The sequence below is a fragment of the Spea bombifrons genome, chromosome 11 (assembly GCF_027358695.1).
Source record: "Spea bombifrons isolate aSpeBom1 chromosome 11, aSpeBom1.2.pri, whole genome shotgun sequence".
Taxonomy (NCBI): Eukaryota; Metazoa; Chordata; class Amphibia; order Anura; family Pelobatidae; genus Spea; species Spea bombifrons.
This window is the reverse complement of record NC_071097.1, coordinates 18102993-18124874: the sequence shown is the minus strand read 5'-3', so window position 1 is coordinate 18124874 and position 21882 is coordinate 18102993. Positions and strand designations below refer to the sequence as shown.

Genomic DNA, 21882 nt, shown 5'->3' with positions numbered 1-21882 from the left:
TCAGATACACACTCAGTATACACACATATCTGACACTACAATACAGTAGACATACTGGCTCTGACGCTATACATTTACACACTCACACTGACTCTAACACTATACACAGGGGCGTCCCTAGAGTATTTGGCACCTGGGGTGGATCCTGTATGTGGCACCCCCCCATACACACACTTTAAAACTGCTTAGCTTCTATCATTAGGCAAGCATTGACCAGGATACAGCATAACTGTTATCACCATATACTGAGGCAGACACTGACAGTGGTACAGCATAATTTATCATTATATACTGAGGCAGACATTGACGGGGTTATAGTGTAATCCCTATCGCTATATACTGAGGCAAACATTGACGGTGGTACAGCATAACTGTTATCATTATATACTGAGGCAGACATTGCCGGTGGTACAGCGTAATCCCTATCACTATACATTGACACAGACATTGACAATAAGGCAGCATAACCCCTATCACTATATACTAAGTCAAACATTGAAAGTAACACACCAAAATCGGATGAAAAAAATCAATAACAATATTAATATACATATATATATATTATTGTTAACAGCAATCACACTCCTATCATGCCCAGGTTCTAGCATGTACTTGTTGCCTGGGCATGATAGGAGTACAAAAAGGATATAAAAATATATCCAAGGCCTTGAAAATGCCAGTCAGTACTGTTTAAAAAAGTGGAAAGTTCAGGGATCTCTTGATACAAAGCCAAGGTCAGATAGCCCAACAAAAAAAATCCACCAGTAAACTCAGGAAAAATACCGGCTGCTCTGAAAAAAGACTGTGTGGTTGTTTCAAGGAGCACAATATGACGATACATGAACAAAAAATGAGCTGCGTGGTTGAGTTGCTGGAAAGCAGCCTTTACTGCATCAATGCCACAAAAAAGCCTGGTAACAATATGCATGACAACAACTTGATACACAGCTTCTGGCACACTGTAATTTGGAGTGACAAGACCAAAATACAGCTTTATGGTCATAAGCACTATGCTTGGAGAGGAGTCAACAAGGGCTATAGGAAAAGAATACCAGCCCCACTCATAAGCATGGTGGTGGATCACTTATGTTTTGGGGCTGTGTGAGCTTTGGAGGCTGGAATTTCATTCTAGGGCAGAGGTTCCACTGTAAAGTTGTTCTTGTATGTTATTTGGCAACTCTAGTTAAAGAACTAAAATGGTCATAGGTCATAGAGCAAACTACCAAATATTAGACAATGTATTAGAAAGAATGCAATTCACCCAAGGCTGCCTTTAATATGGATTGGACACTGGGCATGCAGTCATGCCCTCCATTCCAACACCATAAAAAACAACATACTTGCCACACTGACTCTGAAGATTAGTAGGGGACTGTCAGTGTCTTCCCTCCTTCTGACCCTAGTGTGACTCTGCAGGGCAGTGGAGGAGCACAATACTATGCCCATTGTAAAGCAAATGAATTGTGCGGATCTAGCAAGTGACCCAAAACGAATGTGGGAGCTGTGAGCACGGTAAGCTTTAGGTGTTTAGACGCCCAGTTGCACTCAAACACAAAGTTATTTTGTTGTTGGGAAAAAGAGCAAAACATAAATGAAATTTCAAGTTTGGTCATTATTTTCTTTTGGCAATGCCAATGTTAATCTCTGTAATAAGCACTATTAGAAATATATTAATTATGTTAATGAGTTTCATATTTCAAACTAGCTTTTTTGAGACATTCTATTCGAATGTCTCCCTAATAGACTTTCTACGGGATACTTGATGTTTTTCTATTTTGATGGATATTGAAATATGTAGAACAGCCTGTAATTTTTCATAGATAACTATGACCCCGGATGTCTGTGAACTGATAGAGAAGAATGCGCATAGGAAAACAAAGATGATTATATATGGAAGAAAGCCAAAATGCACAATGGAAATTAACAGCAAATATTGTGTAAATCTAAGCACCTTAGCGCTCAGCTAGTCTTCACCACCACATATATTCAAGTGGAAGCATCCTTATTCTTTTCATACCCCTTGAATATATGTATTGTATTAAGCGCTGCGTAGATTGTTGGCGCTATATAAATAAAAGATAATAATAACATTCAAATACATCATTTTTTTAAATGTAATTAGGGATACCAAAATATAAGAGAAGCAATAATAAAATATGCTGAAGTTTCCTGTCAACACAGTTACAGTTTTCCATTCCAAATTACAATACTTGTCATTTCCATCTTATTATTATTTATTAATCCAGAAGTTATATAGCTCTCCATACAGTACATTGGGTGTAGGTGCTATGGAAGGTTGCTGTTTTAAGAAATCCTAGATTTATAAATAAAAAAAAAGATGTTTTATATTATACTTATTGCCAATTCTATTATACTTGAATTATACTAAATTATACCAGAATTTGCTTTACATGCCTTACAGAAAACTTAATTAAAATCATATCCTGACGTTTAGTGATTACTTATTATCAGAAGCAACGGGTTCAGAAAATGTATGTTTTGAGGTTTTTTTTTTGGGAAACTATTAAAATAATAAACTTTCAGGGGGTTACCTTTTTTTCTCAGCCTAAGGAATTAGTAGTAATGAATAGTGATCGGTTATTTTAGCACTGGCTTCCTTTTTAACTGCAAATTGACTTCCTAACCTTTCATAAATAACAAAGCAGAACGCATGTATTTAGAGATAATCCTTTAGCTAAGAAAGCAGAAAACCCAGACATGGTAAACGACATAACTTGAGACTCTTATTTTGTGTCGTTTCAGGTTTTTCAACTACAGAAAGGAAGTTTCATTATTTTAAGCATTTTTTTTACAGTAAAAACACAGAAGAAAAGTAAAAAATGTGGCAACTATTGCAGTCATTGTTCTTGATATTTTTCCCATAACATTGTACAGTTTTTAAGATGCTAAAATAGATTATAATTCCGACAACAATATTATAAAAGGATTATTCTATTTGTCTGCAACATACTTTTATTAGAAACTTGCTCGGGAACTCGTCATAACAAAGAGTATTTCACATCCTAATGACAGGTCCTTTTTTAGCCATTTGTCTATCCACAGTTTCCATTGTCATGGTTAGTGTACCCACAAAATCATATATTGTTTCTTAACCCCTTCAGGCACAGGGGTTTTCAGAACCCAAGGACCAGATTTTTTTTGTCATTTTTAGCATATGTCTGTTAAACCATGATATCCCTTTTCCATATATGAAGAACCCGCACAAATTATGCATAATTTTGTTCAGTAGAAGTAGGGCCTTCTTTAAAAAAATCATAGAGATACATAAACATAATTATTAGTAATAATAGATAATAATATAGTAAAATAGAAAAAAAAATAGAAACAAAATTGAATTTTCTGCAATTTAGCATAAAACGTCTTCTATATTGTAGGTGCCACAGCTAAACAATGACCCAATATATGTTCAGCAACATCTCCTGATTACAGTCACATCCCACATACATATTTTTGTTATTTTCGAGATGGCCACATCCATGCTATACATATATACCCTATATCACATATATTTTTAACACTATTGGCTCAAGAGTTTGGGGGTACTGATTTTAAAAAAAAATCTGGTGGGTGTCAGCACTGACACCTCCTAAAAGGTAACGCCCAAACACATTGCTCCTGCATCAAAGTCAGCACATACTGCCTAATGGACTTCTTGGCACAGGTTTTAAGGAAGTACCGGTACGTCCTAGGGGACTAAATGGGTTGTGATTTTTAACATTTATTTTTCAGACAACACAGTTATATTTCTCGTGGGAGGGGTTTGGGCAATTTCCCCCCCCCTGTTTTTATTATTTAATTTTGAAATCCTATTTCATTGTTTAGAGTGAGAAACAGATTAAACAGAGATATAATTACTCTTGCCATACTTGCCATACATATATATTTGAAAAAAAGAATTAATCCATACTACCCCTGGCCTACACAAAAAGGAAGAAGAATGAAGGAGGATGAAGAAAAAAGAGGAAACAATAATAAGAATGAAAAAGAAGAAGAATCAGTACTCAATTTCTACCTCTTCTTATTGTGATTTCATCTGAAGTTGATCACACTGGGTTGATGATTATTAGACAAGTACTTATTATATTCGAACATAGTGCTACTCTATACTATTATGGTTGCTGACTTCCTTTTGCCTTCATAGCATGGTTGATGTTCGGCACAGGGACGAGTTAGCATCATGGTATATGTATATGTCAATGACAATGTATATGTCAATGTATTATTACATCTACAGAGCTTGATTACAGAGCTTGATTACTGAGCCTCTGCAATAACAGTGTACTAATTGTTTCAATCTTGACCGTTGTCGTTTTTCCCTACGATACCGTTGTGGGTCTCCTCCTCTATCCCTCTAGTGGATAGGGGGGAGTTGGTGTTCTTTGACTGTTGCTGCTTCCTTTGTGGGTCTCTGGTGTTTACTGACTCTAGCCAATAGGGGAGCTGGTGGTTTTTCTAGAGATCATTTTAATAGCAATTATAAATTAAACGTATATTTTATTATCCCTAAAAAAATCCCTTTTGGTTGGAGATTTGGTATTTAATACAGGTTACCCCCGGCACATCTAGGGATAGAGCAATCCTTGTTGAAATCTACCTAAGGTAGGGTAGAAAAAAACTAAAGGTGGAGGTGTTTTTTTCTTCTCAGAATCTTGTCGTATCTCAGGTAAAAAGGTAAAAAGGTAGGTTAACTAGGAAGAAAACCCAGAATTTGGTTATGTCAATGGGTTCCACACTTCAGTCACTGCAAATGATTTTCAACAGTATTAAAAATGATCATTGTGTTTATGATTATGTTAGTCTGCCCAATTATGTTTGACCCCCGGAAAATGGGAGGACTATGTATGAAAATTACTGTAATTATTAACAGATCATAATATATTAATATCTTGAATTAAAGCCAAAAGTCTGCACTTTAACCCTTTAGTAACAATGGCTGTTTTTAATTTTTGTGCCCTTTATGACAGTGGCTGTTTTCTGTGTTGCTCGTGTTTAGCTGTAATTTTCTTCTCTCTTACTGGACCCACAGAAGTCATAAAAATGGGGGGTTTCAGGACAAGAAGAGCTTTCTTTTGATACCATTTTAATCATATCATCTAATTTCCTATATTAAAAAAAAAGACTAAAATATGGTGAAAAATCGAGAAAAAAGGGTTTGTTGGGGACTAAAAGGCCACATTTTGGAAGTGTGCATCGCTTCCTACACCCTTTTAAAGTCATGAGGAGTCGGGCACTTCATGGAATCTTGGATTACGTTATTTCAAGTCCATTGAGGTAACATACGGTCACAGTTTGTCTCTTTCCAAATATTTATGGACGTGACTTTATATTAGTTTTTTACTAAGCATGTTGCATGAACACATATGCGGTTTTCAAGTTTTCTAACGTTTTAAGATTTTGTACTCTGCCTAGCGATGATTGCTAAAATTTCATATAAGTTAAGGGGTTTTTTTTAGGTGTGACTTCACATTGTGTGGCAGAGCCATCTCATGGGCAGTCAGGCATTGCATCAGTTTTGTCTGTGTATGTTTCCTTTTTTATTCATATTTTGGCCTCTACCTTTTTTGTTTTAAGGAAAATACTATTTAATATTGGTATTCACTTTATGTTTCTAGATTTCTATATATTAAACTAAAATAAGTATTTTGTAAAATCATGTTGAAAAATAAAAGACCACTTTATATATGAGATTTAGTCAACTAAGTTTGACTTTGGCGCCCTCTTGCGAAAAGAATTGAGACAGGATACGTCACGGTTCAGTTGTATAATTACCCCTGTTCTCCAAACAATACCCTCTTCTCTCCTATAATTAAATTCAGGACTGCGATCAGGGGAAACAACCGGTGCTAGAGTAGTACTGGGTATGAGTTGCTAGGATGTGCGTGACGTAGGACGCACGCGTCGTTCCCTGGAGCTCCACCTCTGAAGCCAACACTACCAGTTAATTTGGTGGTCAGCTTTCTTTTTTTGAAAAAAAAACTTGTTTTTTATATAATTAAGTGCCGTTTTTTGAGGGGTGGAGAGGGAAAGAGAGAGAGAGAGGAGTAAGTCAAGAAAATGGCACCAAAGAATAGACCGGCGATTGGGGGTAAGACAAGACAGAGAAAATTGGAATTTAAGGAGTTATATAAAGATACTCAACCACCAGAGATCTCAGAGGGGGAATTAGAAGCTACAGATACTGATGTAGATACAAATCTGGATTATTCAAAAGACTCTGTGAATATAAATGAGGTCTCTCTAGGTGAATAATCGCAAGAACTTTCTTTTAGAGATATTATGTTGGCTATTTCTACATGTCGAGTTACAGTGAGTAACAAAATTGACAAAGTTAAAACAGATATAAATTTAATTCACGAAAAATTGGAGGGGTTGACAAACAGGGTCCTGGGAATGGAACGTAATTTAGTTGATCTTGAAACCCGTTCCAAGACATTGAAACATGATTTACCCTTGTGCCAAAATAAGTTAAAAGATCTTCACTGATATTCTGGCTGATATGGAAAATAGACAAAGGAGAAATAATATTAGGCTAATTGGTATACCAGGTGAAAGGATGAAACCCAATAAATGTGAGAAAACAAAAAGAATACTTTCCTTTCCTTTGAACGAGTTTACAGCTGCAGCCCTAAAAACACTCTCCACGGAATGTTGAAAAGTCTTGTTTGTATAATTGGTATACCAGAAAGATCTGAAGGTAATAAGGTAGAGGAATATGTTGAGAGACTGGCCTAAAATAATCTTTATTTGTTGCGCGTGCACATCAGGTTTCAGCTACCTCCCTCCAGGAACAAGGCCTAGAGTGATTATTGTGAAAATATCAAATTTCAGAGTCAAAAATGAAAAAAATGAGTATTGCAAGAAACAGGGAGAAGCAGACACATGAACATTTTAGCTTCTCAATTTTTCCAGATTTTTCATATTGACACAGAAAAAAAGATGTTTTATAGAGGTTAAGAGGAGACTGAGATCTATGAGTTATAAATATTCAATGTTATATCCAACCAGATTCAAGATAATTGATGCCAGCACCACTTTCTTTTTTGAAACTCCAGAAGAGGTATCAATTTGGCTGGATTCTAGAACAAATGTTCCTGAATATCTGTATTTTGGTTTAAGGTTTTGAAAACTATAGGGTCATGTATTGATACAATTTTGACTATTGATCCCAAATGGTGTATTATGGGTTTGGTGGATAACAATAGTCATCTAGATAAATACAAAACAGTAAAAAAGAGTATTTCTCTAACCAAGCGCTAATAAAATATTAAATATATAGATTATAAAGTAACCTGCATAGGTGCATAGGTCGGTCAGCGGTTTTCAATCGATGTCTCTCAAATGCAAATATCGTATGAAATATAAAAGGCAAAGAGAGACATCACAGTGCAAAAAAACATCACTGTATAAAATGAAAATGTTAAAAACTATACACAGTCTGCTCACCGTATTCAGAGCCAAATTAAACATTTAGGCTCATAAAAGACACATATGGACACTCTTAAGGTGGTGTCCTAGACCCTTTCTGAGAATAATCACTCAAGATGCTCATATTAATTGAAAAGTTTTTAAACAATTTATTAATACTTCAAGTAATTAATTTTTTAAAAAAATAATAAACACAAAATAAATAAGACAATTTGTGATAAAAGTGCTCAATACGTTCGCTGGGACGCAGTTCGTCAGTCCATGACTTCCATTGCACCGGCTGATGAAGTCATTGACACTGGCATGGAAATGGCAGTAATACATGGTTGACATGGTGATCATGTGTCAACAATAAGAAGTTGTGTCCCTGTGAATGCTTGTTTGGACACCATATTAACTATTCATTTTCCAACAGGTTGCAGGTTCCAGGGATCACCACACCATATATTTAATCCATCTTTTATTAACCCCCCCTAGAAACAGAATGCTTGAAAAATTCACAGTTTCACATTTCGTTTTTATACTTTTAGGTTACATACTTTTTGTGTAAATTTCTGAATACAACAAACATTTTTCAGGCGTCCTTGTTTTATAAAGTACTATTTTCTACAGTATAATGCACTGGTGTGCCTGTCAATACCCAGACCTACTCCGAATTTACCTTAACGTAACCGAAGAGCTGTCAGCTAGTTTTGTGGGGACAGCTCCCGCATATATATATCGTTTTGCATTGAAAGGACACACTCGCTAATACGTCAAAATACGGCTGGCACATCTATACGACCAATCACCGGACTTAACGAAAGCCTTCATTGTAACGAGAGGGAGAAAAAAAAAACTCGCGCCGTTTGTAGCGTCACGTGCTCTCACCCGCAATCTCGCGTTGCTTCGCGCTGCCACACGCTTGTAAAACTTCAAAAAGCGCGACAAAGAAGTGGGTGTGGCTCGCAGCGGTGACTTGATAGAACAGCAAGTTCCTGATAGTGATGGGAAGTTCGGATCATTAAAGTGAATCGGATCATTTCGATTCGTTCACTGAAATGATCCGATTCATGATCCGGATCTTCGGATCACTCAGTGTGTCTGCACGGAGTTACTGTTTTCCAGTAACTCCGTGCAGGCACACTAACGATTGGCCCCGCCCCTTTCATTATGAATCCTCCCCCCTGCCTCCAGTGATGTCAATGAAGGCAGAGAGTCGTTCAAAGATTCGGATCTTACAGGGATCCGAATCTTACAGTGATCCGGATCACTGTAAGATCCGGATCATTGTAAGATCCGGATCATTGTAAGATCCGGATCATTGTAAGATCCGGATCATTGTAAGATCCGGATCTTTGAACGACTCTCTGCCTTCATTGGCATTCTAATCATTCAGAGAATGTCACCATACTGTTATAAATAATACATTAATAATCACTGCCCCCAGGATTTACATTCCCCTTTACCTGCAACTGCACCTTAAGCTAACTTTATTAAATTAATTAAATTAACCCTCACCATTAAATTAACCCTAAACACCCCACCAACCATGACTGCCCTAAAATTAACCCTTAACACACCATCAACCATGACTGCCCCTAAAATTAACCCTTAACACCCCATTAAGCATAACTGTCCCCAAATTAACCCTAAACACCCCATTAAGCATAACTGCCCCCAAATTAACCCTAAACACCCCATTAAGCATAACTGCCCCCAAATTAACCCTAAACACCCCATTAAGCATAACTGCCCCCAAATTAACACTAAAGACCCCATTAAGCATAACTGCCCCCAAATTAACACTAAAGACCCCATTAAGCATAACTGCCCCCAAATTAACCCTAAACACCCCTTTAAGCATAACTGCCCCCAAATTAACCCTAAACACCTCATTAAGCATAACTGCCCCTAAATTAACACTAAAGACCCCATTAAGCATAACTGCCCCTAAATTATCCTTAAACACCCCATTAAGCATAACTGCCCCCAAATTAACACTAAAGACGCCATCAACCATACCAATTTATTAGGTAATTTATCTGGAGTACATGCAATTAATTTAGGGGCAGTTATGGTTAATGGAGTATTTAGGGTTAATTTCAGGGGCCGTTATGGTTAATGGGGTCTTTAGGGTTAATTTCAGGGGCCGTTATGGTTAATGGGATCTTTACGGTTAATTTCAGGGGCAGTTATGGTTGATGGGGTATAAGGGTTAATTTTATGCTGATGACTGAGGGTTAATTTAATTAATTTAATAAAGTTAACTGTAGGTGCAGTTATAGGTAAAGGGGGGCAAACTCAGGGGAATCTAAATCCTGGGGGCAGTGTGAACATTATTTATGTATTTATTTATAAAAGTATGGTATCAGTAATATTCTCTGAATGATTCGAATCTCTGTAAGATTCGGATCCTTGTAAGATCCGGATCCCTGTAAGATTCGAATCATTCGACTCTTCGGTTCATTCGACTCTTCGGTTCATTCGACTCTTCGGTTCATTCGACTCTTCGGATCATTCGACTCTTTGAACGACTCTCTGACTCTATGAGTCATCGTTCCTGTGTGAATTAATGAGCTGTAACCTGACCCCAGAGTGCTCTGCAGATGACTCACAGCTCTAGGATCAGGTTACAGCTGCATGATGATTCACAGACTGAACCGCTACAAACGAATCGTTCAGTCTAGTGAACCGACTCATCCGGATCACTTAAAAGAACCGGATCAAATGAACGATTCGTTCATGATCCGGACATCACTAGTTCCTGAGCCTTGTTGGCGCGAAACGAGTCCTGTGTAGACAGCGGTGCAGCTGTGGTTTCAGCGCACAGAGGTTTAGCTGCTGCAGTAACTTCCAATGGAAAGAATCATGGAAAAGCTCGACACCGACAGCGGTGAGCATCGCCCAAGCGCTTTTATACGCCTCAGGTTACGGGGAAGGGGGAATGTAAGGGTAATTCTGGTTTCCTCATGCCCCCGCAACTTGTTACTTTTGTATTCGAGCTTAAGCAGAGTTGCCCTACAGACAGGGTGATAAGCTCAGGTGTAGCGGGTAACGTTACAAGCTGACGTGTTGTAATAGTTTGAATAAACTTAAAGACATGGTATTGTAATGTGCAGAACGTGTCAGGACACATGCAGCAAATCAGAGATAGCGTTACACGTTGCTTCCATTCGCATCTAGTGTCGACGGAAGCATTTTATTGGTTCGGGGTCCGACCTGAATTGCTGAACTTTTCTGTAAACTGGGAAAAATATGAATGAAATGTACCGGTAATCGTAATACGCGGTTTCTGCGCAGACTCCACCTGGCTGCTGTTGGCCGATGGTGTCAAGTAAAAAGTTAGCAGCCCTGGAACTGATGGAATGGTCCAGCCAGAAGAATCATCCAATTGCTTTGGATCTCAAGTTCTGCAGCAGACTCGCTTTGCCCTGTGGCAGGAGTAATCATGACATGTAACAAGCTGCATAAGAATGTGTATTTACAAACGCAAAAAGTGTGGGAGGCACTGTTTAAAGGAGTTTACGATCTACAAGGAAAGGGGTGTATAACAGATCGAAGTGAAAATGTTTAAGGTGGACCGGTCATACAAGTGTATGTGTCAACATTGATAAAATAATGTTATTGGGCATATGAGGCTAGAAAAGGTAAGGTAGGGGTAGCTGGGTAGAGAGGAGTTAAAATGTCAATGGATTCGTTTCCTGAAGTGGTTCTTGGGTGACTGCAGATAAGAGGAGAGTCTGATGAGTCGGGATGGTGCCTTTTAAAGGAGAGGGGCAGCCTTGTGTGTGCGCATGAGAGAGAAATCGGAGCAGAGGACAGAAAATCGACAGATGAGCAGAAGGGTCTGGCAGGTGTCGGTGTTTGGAAGGGACTGCTGCAGCATTCATTATGGATTATAATGCTGGGGGATGATATGAGGAGGACCAGCTAAGACTGGGTTGCCATAAGAAGAGTTGCATCTTGTCTCGGAAGGGGCAGTGTTTATAAGGTGTGGGTGGCGTTTTTTTGTTACAGAATGTGAGTGATGTATGAGGCAGCGGTGACACCAAGTCAGTGAGGCAGCGATGTTTGGTGATAGCGCCGCTGTTAATGCTGATGGACTGTAAATAAGACACTTAGTTGTCGGAAACATGCAGATAATGCAATTGTGAAATGCGTGAAGATGGAAGGAGATGGAAAGACTAGTGAAGGGAAGGAAGTTTGGATGCCAGATCTACAGGTAGTACTGTAATCGAAACGATAAAATTAACTTTTCCAAAGGAGGCAGTGTAACCTTGAGAAAAGTAGGGACTCTGAGCCTTGGATTGGGGTGAACTGGCATGCAAAGCTTAGATGAGTAGTTACTGTAAAAAGATCCTGAAGGTGTGATCAGCGAGCTAGGAAGCGAGGCAGGCAAAAAACTGTCAAACGTACTATGAGTTGTGAGAGTTTTGGAGAGAAGGTGTTCATCAGTGCCAAGTAGCTTAGCAAAGAGTGTTGGCCCTTAGATTCTGCATTAAATAAACCATTGGATAATGACCAGTCCCAGACTGGCGATCTGGCCAGTTGGCAGCTGCATATGCATCATTAGGCGGCTGATGGCCTTTCAGTGTCAGGACCACTTAGCTGTCCCCTGTCCGGCCCTGCTAATTATTGCATGTAAACAATGCTAGCAGGAGCACGTGGGGCTTTACAAATAGTGCAGTAGGGCTGGCAACAGGGGCTATGACAATTTCATTACAGATCTTATTATGTTCTTATGTTAAATAAGACAGATGTGAGTGATTTCCTCCCCTTTTGCAGTCCTGTATAAAGGAGATCCAAGATTGTGAGGAGTGTCTTAAGGGTTGAGCAATAAAGTAATTGCTGGAGATGGTTTATTGTTCTGTATAATAGTACTGCTGGGTTGTGCTGCCTTAGGGTATATATTTTACAGAAGCGGGTAATAGAAGATCTGATCCACTGAGTTAGTCTTCACGTAGGCAAGAAGAAACCCAAGTTATTATTTTGTTAAATACAAGCAAAATCACACTACATTTTGATGAAATTTTATTCGTATTTACATAAACCAACTCTGATGTATTTGTTTTGGTTTATTTCTTGATTAAAACAAACTGGAGAACACGGGCTTTTTAGTTTCATTTGTGATATTTTGTTGCTTTTTTTTTATTTGATTTTTTTTAAGTGGTCTGACAGAATGAGGTAGAAAATTACAGATAACGTACATAGGTGAAATCCTGGTGTGAAAGAGCCATCAGAAATGTTTTATTGCGTGGCTCGTGGAGAATAACTGCTGGAGTGAACTGAAGAGTACAAGAGAGGGATTTGGTGCTGTTGGCTGAAATGTGCAGTTGGAACAGATATTTAAATGATATTTAAATGCCCTCTTCCTGATTGTCTGAAATGTGCTGTAGGTCATCATACACGAGAGCGTGATAAGATTTGAGAAGTTGTGGCCTTTGGCATTGTTTTAATTATTATGGAAGGTTTTGTGAAGGAAGATAATTTCGTGTGAGGTGGTGTGATTAGTGAAGATATAAGCTGTGGACTGCAGTGGTTATGTTATGAGGAGAGGGAGAAGCTGTATAATTAAGGAAGGAAAATAAGTACGAACAATGACTGCAAATAAGAGGTAGTGAGACAAAAAGGCAACTTATATGCACAGCCGCTATTGATGCCAAATGGAGAGAGCGCCCCAGTTTGTATGGTTGGTAGATGGTCATTTGTCTTTAATATACTGAATAAAGTTTTTGTCTTTTGATGCGCCCCTAACCATAGTTCAAGTAACGTATTTATTATATGCATCTACTTGTAGGGTCACCTGCATCAGAGATGGAAGCGCCTTTTGATGAAACTATAATAACCCCTTCCATGATAAAAGAAGAAGAAAAACTGGAAAAGGCAGCTGAGGAAGAGGAGAGGAAGATGATGGAAAAGGTGTGTTTTTTAACTGAGATGGAGGATCTTGTCGTCTTAAATATTATTTCTTGGCTATGAACTAATCTTACATCAGAATCCCTACCATCTTATTACACTTAAACATGAGACCCTGTTAAATGCCTCTTATTACACTCTTAAGTACAATAGACTGTGTATTTGAGAAAATAATTATTGCTCTCCCGTATTGACACTAACTGATCTGGAAATTCTTCTAGGCGCGCATGTCTTGGGAAAGGGATTCCAACGAGTTGCGATATAGGAGACTTCAGCACTTGCTTGAAAAAAGCAACATTTATTCCAAGTTCCTGTTGACTAAAATGGAGCAGCAGCAGCTCGAGGTAATTCATGGTTTTTCAAATTGAACTGCCCTTAGGAGAATACATATAAGTCGACATCACACCTAATCCCTCCATTTGCTTCCCTCCCCCAATTAGGAGATGAAGAGGAAAGAAAAACTTGAAAAAAAGAAACAGATGGATTTGGCCAAGGTAAGACATTTTAGTTAACGTTCTTAAAAAGGCTTCAATTTAAACATTGAACAAGGTGTGTGTGTGTGCGTGCGCCACCTTTAAGGTTGAGTCATAGTAATTATGTATCTGCATAGAAAATGCACCTCACAATCCTACTTTTTTCCCACTCTCAAGCCACAGAAACAAAATGATACGGCAGCAAATGTAGATCAACCAGGTGAGTTTGTATCTGCTTATAGACATATAGTTAACAATAAATATTATAACAAGATTATAAATGGCCTCTCATCGAATACAGTTATAAAGTCCAATTTACTTCCTTTCAAGGACCTAAAAAGAAAAGACAAAGAGATGAAAACTACAGTATTTCAGACGTGATGTCTAAAGAGGTAAGTTTGTCTTGGTTTTGTGGGGAGTTTTCTTTTTTTTTTTTTTTTTTTTTTTGGTACAGATACTAAACGCTTTTTTTTGTCTTGTCTCTTGTATATGTTAAATTAGCTACTCTGTAGCAGATATAAACCTTTTTGCTTCTGAAATCTCTTGTTAGGAAATTTTATCTGTATCAAAAAAGAGCAAACTGGAGAAGCAGGTATGAAGCAGAACATGGCTATTTATATCTATCTGAACGGGCACATGAAACCTAGAAACTTATCGTTAAGACCACCGTAAGTATAACTAATAGTTTAGCCGCTTGCCGTCCAACCTTTTTAATACAATATTTTCCCTGCCATTCAGGTTGAAACCTCTTCTTGTAAACTCACTACAGAAGAAATTGAGAAAAATGGAGATTCTAATAGTGTTATAAAAGACAGGTTATCCCAAACGGTGAGACATAATGCCAAGCACATGCTTCACCCAACGAGGAAGGTAGATGGGAAGCCTATTCCTTACCAGCAGCCCAAGTACTTTACAGGTGGTGTAATGCGATGGTACCAGGTGGAAGGCATGGAGTGGCTCAGGGTATGTTCCAATTTGATAGAATGTGTTATAAACTGCTACAATATAGAATGTGCTTTTTGTTGACATGAGTTTCAAAACGTAAAGTCCTATGGAAAAATCTTCTTTGCGCGCAATATAATCGTTTTATACACATAGAGCCACTTATTGGAACAATCAGTGCTACACTGTTTTCAGTCTTGGAGGTAGTCTTGTGCCGATAGGGTGACATTCCCTACAACCACCACACTGAGCTATTTACGGCTGTTCAAATGAATACATTCCTCAAAGACTTCATTATTCAAAGTCTCTGTTTACGATAAGGCCATAAGATAAGGGGCTGATTTCAGAGGCCTGGATGGTTCCTGGACTTGTGTGTGCAAAAAAAAAAGTGGTCAGATTCATGGCACGCAGTCAGGGAATCTCTGCTTGCTGCTCAATCTTGTGTACATGTTTAGCATATGTTACTTTGTATCCCACAAACTGCGTTGACAATTACAAAATCACTACTTGTTTAAGCGGATCAAATCAAATAACCAGGCAACCAATCGAGGACAAAGTAATTGAACACTTCGTTTTAAGGCTGCATTTAACGATTCTTCATAATCTATTAGTTGGCTGATTATTTTTTAGATTAATCAGATAAAAAAAAAAGTGAATTTTTCATTTGTTTTTTAACATCCAGTTATTTTAAATAAAAGGCAGAATAAAACAACTTTGGGAAAAATGCATTTCTTGTTTTTATTTCCCAACCTAACCTGCAGTTATGCACATCTGAGCCCAGGTTTGCCACACTGCCTCCCAGATATGCCTTATACCCCTGATATGCCACTCTGCCCTTCCCAGATATGCCCTATATGCCACAGTGCCGTCCAATAGGACCGTAGCAGAGGATTTTGGCGTGCATCTCACAGACACCCCAGAGAGGAGGATCCGGGTCTCCTGCAGCGTTGCGGGGCATCTGGATCTTAGTGTTATGATCTGACCTCTATTTGAGGTCGGATTATAAAACGTAGGGTATCTTTCAGAGCATTTGCTCTGGGGAAAAAACCCTCCTTGTGTATTCGATAAAATCGATTCAGCTAGTCCATAATGAAATACGTTAGCAACGATTTTCATTATCGATTAGTTGTTGCAGCCCTACTTCATTTTAATTTAAACTAGCCTTTAAAACTGAAATACAACCTTTAACATATATAAATTAAAATCCTACACTTCAGCATCTCATGTAACGTAAGATTCTTTTCACACGCAAGAAAATAATAGTGTGTGTATTATACAGCACAAGAAAAATCACTCGCTTATAGTCAGGGGTAAAACTCGCTCCTTAATGGTATACAAATAAAATAATGCCTGGAACACACCTCTTTTCCACAAGTTACAATCGTTAACTACATAATTTAAAGATGTAACTGGGGCTCAGCAGGGCTGCAGCTTTACACACTATGGAATAGGAGCATATGACCATGTGTAACGCATCTAACGGATTTTGCTTTGGATTTGTGTTACTGCAGCTGTGAACTTGCTTTAGTTATAACTGCTAATATTTTTCAACTTCCAGATGCTCTGGGAGAACGGGATCAATGGCATCTTGGCTGATGAGATGGGTTTAGGCAAGACTGTACAATGTATTGCAACCATATCCATGATGGTTGAGAGAGGGGTTCCAGGACCATTTTTTGTCTGTGGGCCACTGTCTACTCTTCCCAATTGGATGTCTGAATTCAAAAGGTTTTCACCTGAGGTTTGTATTTGGTTTTTCTGCTGCCGATTGATTAAATCCTTTTTTTTGCATGCGAGTAGCCAATTACTCCAGAGAATACCTGTCCAAAAGACAACTGTAGCTTCAATCTCGCGTTTATACCATTTAATTCAATTTTTAAAAAAATGTAGCTGAAGCAACCAAGAAAAACCATATCCCTCAGATTGTAATGTATCAGGCTGTCAGTTTTAGTTTTGTCATATCCTTTAAATGTATGTATTGGAAGAAGTGCTGTATAAATTAATTCCTCCTGTTTTCCCAAAAAAGATTCCTGTTCTTCTCTACCATGGAAACCCTCAAGAACGTCGCAAGCTGGCTCGAAAAATCCAAAAGCGGGATGGCTCTTTGCAGATTTTCCCAGTAGTGATATCGTCTTTTGAAATTGCCATGAGAGATCGTCCCGCTTTACAGGTTGGTTAGTGTACCTGAGAACATGAGGCATCCGCATAGTCTGCAGCATGTAAGAAAGGAATGACATACATACATACATACATACATACATACATACATACAAGCGCGTTCATGTCTGGCGCATCTAAGGAGACTGGGATAGGTTGTTTAACTTAATGTATTGTGTACTGTTTATTTTTCCTCTGTTAGCACATATCTTGGAAGTACATGATTTTGGATGAGGGACATAGGATTAAAAATATGAACTGCCGCCTTATCCGGGAACTAAAGCAGCTCCACTCTGACAACAAACTCCTTTTGACGGGGACACCTCTCCAAAATAACTTAGCTGAGTTGTGGTCCCTTCTTAATTTTCTACTGCCGGATGTATTTGATGATCTTAGGAGGTATGTTGATTTATTCAATTAGACTACTGCAAATTCAGTTAGATTTTGGGTCAGCTTCCAGAGGTGAAACTTTGAGTATCATGCTATAGTCAATCACTTCATAATCTAGACCCACGTGTTTTTTAAAATTATATGTATATGTATGTGTGTGTATATGTGATTTTTTTTTTTCCCCTCTTTTTATCGGTAGCTTTGAAACATGGTTTGATATAGCTGGTATATCTCAAAATGCTGAAGATATTGTAGCCAAGGAACGAGAGCAGAATATTCTGCATATGCTGCACCAGGTACAGACAAAACCACATCAATGTTGTTGGGATCACTGCGTTTTTAGTTTATTGGGTTTTGTATCTTGTTTACAAATGTTGGGTTAACTGCTTTAGAAATGCATTCATATCTGGTAGCCTTGGGACATATCAAATACTTTACTAGGATTTTTTTTTTTTTTTTAAATACCTTCGGCGCCTTAATTTATCCTCATTGCATTAATTGGTTGTGTGTTTAGATTTTGACGCCTTTCCTACTGAGAAGATTAAAGTCTGATGTTACACTGGAGGTTCCTCCAAAGCGTGAAGTTGTAGTATATGCTCCTCTGACACAGAAACAAGAAACCTTCTATACGGCCATTGTTAACCGGACAATCGAAAAAATGCTTGGCCAGAGCAAGGTATAATGCGGCCACTTTATCTATGCTAATTTATTGATCTAAGCCTGTATTTGCATGTGTTTCTCATCAGTCCCGTGGCAATTTACTGCTTACTATTAGTTTTTTTTCTTTTTTTGTGATACACATCATTGAAAACTGCCATAGTATTGAACTGTAAAATACGCCGTAGCATTTAAAGGTTTCGGCTTTATGCATGTCAAAAATCTCCTTTCATTATATTTTAGTCAACTGGGGAAGTTATACAGTCACCTGCTGTTGGAAGAGCTAAGAGGCGAAGTCGCAAAGTGGTTAATTATAACGAACTAGACAAGGACACTCCTAACGATCTTGAGAAACTGATCAATAAACTCCTTAAGCAAGAAGTTGAAGAAAGGTAACGTGTTGCAAGTCCTTGCCTATAGACCGCTGTGTGTATGTGTAGTATACATACGTATGATACATTCCTCTAAAACATTATTTCAGGCCGCAAGTTGAAGTCGCCCTGCCAGCAGATGCAGAAGTAAACCTGAAAATGAGAAATGTTATGATGCTATTGAGAAAATGCTGTAATCATCCATATTTGATAGAGTACCCTCTGGATCCCGTTACCCAGGAGTTTAAGGTAAACACTCTAACAAGCTTTATCTTGGGGAATCGTATTAAAATTGTTGTGCTGCTCTAAGTTACTTTCTTCTTACGTGTGTGCTATTATATAGTCCCCAGTACATGCTTTTTCCTTTAACTCCACACAGTGTGGAATGTGCTGATCCAGAAACGAATGTATTTGTTTTGGGATGGATATAGTTGTAGGTGTAGCTGTATCGAAATGATTGGTTTGTCTTAGTCTGTCTGTCTTTCATATCCCATTTTTTTTTTTATTGTAATAAGCGTCAAGTAAATTGTTGGCATACTATGACCATCTCTAAATATAACCTTGAGGATTCAGCCGCATTGCTTGTTTGGTTCACAAGGTCACTAGAACTAAACTACCAAAACCATGCTTGAAATAGCCTGTTCTGCATTTACCTACAAATGGGGGGGGGGTGATACTGCAGTTTTAGAATGATTGATTTTTTTTTTAAATCTCATGCACATTATCATGAATAGTGAATAGCTATGCTTCGGGCAGTGTGAAGACTTCAATCCACTTTTTTGGAATATTTAGGTAGATCAAGAGTTGGTGAACAGTTCTGGAAAATTTCTTCTCTTGGATCGTTTGTTACCGGAGATGAAAAAAAGAGGGCACAAGGTATTTCTACACGCAAGCATCATAACAGTTTTTGCCCCTTTGAAACACTGTTGTTATCCCTCATTTAACACATTACTTTAACTCCTAACTATCCTCAGATCTATTTTTTCTCTCCTTCTGTACCCCCATCGTGACAATTTTTCCTACCTTGTGAAGTAAATGTACTTTTTTTCCCTTTGTAGGTCTTAATATTTTCACAAATGACCATGATGTTGGATATATTAATGGATTATTGCTATTACAAAAAGTTCCGCTTCTGCCGACTAGATGGATCAATGGCGTATGCTGAAAGAGAGGAGAACGTAAGACTTGATGACCTGTTTTAAGATTGTTTTCCTTCAGAAAAGAACTGCATTATGATTTTTCCGCCTCTTGTCCTTTCAGATGAGGAATTTTAACACTGATCCAGATGTCTTCATCTTTTTAGTCAGCACACGAGCTGGAGGACTAGGAATTAATTTGACGGCAGCTGATACTGTTATCATTTATGACAGTGACTGGGTAAGCCGTAGTGCGTGTATGATATATAAATATGTGAATTCATTGTGGGATGGTTAAGAATTAAAACCTGCAAGGGGTGAGCTATTTGGAACTCCTCAATTATATGTGCAACAGTGGTATTTACTTTTCTCTCGTGTATAAAACCTCCGTAAGGTTGGAAGCTCTGCAAATGGCTGCATAAAAACCATATCACTCTACTCCTCCTGTAAACACTTGTAGTGAGCTAAGTTTATTTTTTCTTTCTCTTGGCAGAATCCTCAAGCTGATCTGCAGGCCCAAGACAGATGTCACCGAATCGGGCAAACAAAGCCAGTTGTGGTGTATCGCCTTGTAACAGCCAATACTATCGACCAAAAAATAGTCGAGAGAGCTGCGGCTAAACGGAAACTTGAGAAACTAGTGATTCATAAGAGTAAGCGCTTGTTTGTCTTGTGCGGTTTATATGTACAATGCTCTAGGCAGTTTAAAGCGAGGGTTTTCCACAGCGTGAGAGCGTCGCTGTGACATCTTTCTTTAATTCTGTTACTCATTTTATATGGTTTTATTCAGAATTATGAAAATGGCACGCTACTTGCTGTCTTTTGCTTGTACTGTCTGAATGCCTGGCACTCTTTTGCAGGCAACATGAATGACATTCAGTACAAATCATAGTACTAACAATACTCTAGCGGTTACCATAAATGATAGTACCAAACTTTTAATGTAATTTCCCCCCTTTCCTAATAGACAAATTCAAAGGTGGTCAAACAGGAATTAACCAGTCAAAGAGCTGCCTGGATCCCAAAGAACTGTTGGAGTTACTGCAGTCTCGTGATTATGAAAGGTAGCCGAGACCATGTTTTGTCTTTTGTTTAGTCTTCACCATAGTAGTCACAAAGCTACAGGCTTGTCTTCCCTACTTTCATTGTCCTCCTTACTAATATCTGCAAATTAACATGCAGACCCTCAAATGCTGTTTCGTGGCTTTAATACATTTTCTTAAACTAGAACTACATTTTTTATATGGTAATTATAAAATTCATAAAGTATCCAGTTTAAATATATGCTCTTCTGAATTCTTAGGGAAGTGAAAGGGTCAACTGGAAAAGTGATAAGTGACAAAGACCTTGAGCTGCTACTAGACAGGAGTGACCTCATTGGTGAGTTGAGCAAATTCTCTATCATAAGAGTGTGTTTTGCTGGAAGGTATGGGGGCTTGTATACAGTAATACTATATTAAAATAGATTTAGGAGATTACGAGTCAGGCTCTTGAATTTCTACAAGCTCTATAGTTAAGTTTTCATAGCACTGCGCGTGCACTTATACCATGCATTTAAGTTCCATCCATGGGTTCTGCCCATTATATAACAGCTGTTCATGCCCACACACAAAAAAAATGTTCTCGTAGGTTCAAGAATGAATTGGAATAAACCCAAACGTTCTTTAAATCTTTTCCTTACAGCACAAATGGAAAGCAATATAAAGACTGAAAAAGCAAAACATGGAGTCTTTCAAGTTGTTGATGATACAGAAGACAAAGAATAACCGCTATGGAAGAAGCATTCTCCTCCCCTCCACACTTTGGCTTTGGAAATGCCGTTCTGTTAAAACAAGTAGCTTTATTTTCAAAATGTTTTGGAGTACTAGATGGTAGCTTGAGATATTCTCATGCTTTTATTTTGCTGCACTTTTGTTACTTGAATGCAAGTCTACTGTCAAGAAAAAACTCTTCCTGTGGAAGTCTGACATTTTTGTATGTTTTGTAAGTTTTTAATAATAGCTATATTGAAAATTGTTTAAATAAAAGTTAATTGCATATTCAAAGGTAATGTGCTTCTTATGGAGAGGGTGCTGTAAAATATACATGATCTAGGAATTTAAATATGCAGATGCAAAGAGTAATTTTTGGCCTGTCTACCACCAAACTTTCTTTTCTCATATAGAAAAGATTAAAGTTAGTCGCTCCAAGTCAGACAAGAAGCCGGCTGATAAGGAATTTATTTAAATCTTAAGAGCTGGTTGCAGTTAAGTGGGTAAGTGAATCGGTATATTATGCTCTTGCTATAAGATAGAACTGTCGCATTTTGAAATCTGTTTTTTACATGTTTAAGGTTCAGATTAAGCTCTTTCAGTTTATGGATTCCATCTCCTGTTAGGAATCTGAGAGAAGTGTTTTCCCAAACATCAAAGG

The 21882-nt window shown here is 38.1% G+C and overlaps 1 protein-coding gene across 1 annotated transcript; it reads left to right on the top strand.

The window, feature by feature from the left end:
* The first annotated feature begins 10193 nt into the window (after window positions 1-10193).
* On the top strand, window positions 10194-21515 carry HELLS (helicase, lymphoid specific). The gene is made up of 22 exons (XM_053450280.1): window positions 10194-10321; window positions 13226-13347; window positions 13566-13688; window positions 13785-13838; window positions 13995-14037; window positions 14148-14209; window positions 14368-14409; window positions 14556-14780; window positions 16318-16500; window positions 16786-16929; window positions 17119-17315; window positions 17506-17602; window positions 17821-17982; window positions 18207-18355; window positions 18445-18583; window positions 19127-19210; window positions 19393-19512; window positions 19595-19711; window positions 19964-20123; window positions 20438-20534; window positions 20774-20850; window positions 21154-21515. Exons 1-22 carry the CDS (start codon window positions 10285-10287, stop codon window positions 21234-21236), a joined length of 2517 nt encoding a protein of 838 aa, XP_053306255.1. The 5' UTR covers window positions 10194-10284; the 3' UTR covers window positions 21237-21515.
* The last annotated feature ends 367 nt before the right edge of the window (window positions 21516-21882 follow it).

Excerpts from the sequence above, each read along its gene's own strand:
- HELLS (XM_053450280.1), top strand. The coding sequence starts at position 10,285 with ATGGAAAGAATCATGGAAAAGCTCGACACCGACAGCG. Across the intron at positions 14,038-14,147 it reads AGCAAATGTAGATCAACCAG|GACCTAAAAAGAAAAGACAA; the intron begins GTGAGTTTGTAT and ends CTTCCTTTCAAG. Across the intron at positions 20,851-21,153 it reads AGACAGGAGTGACCTCATTG|CACAAATGGAAAGCAATATA; the intron begins GTGAGTTGAGCA and ends TTTTCCTTACAG.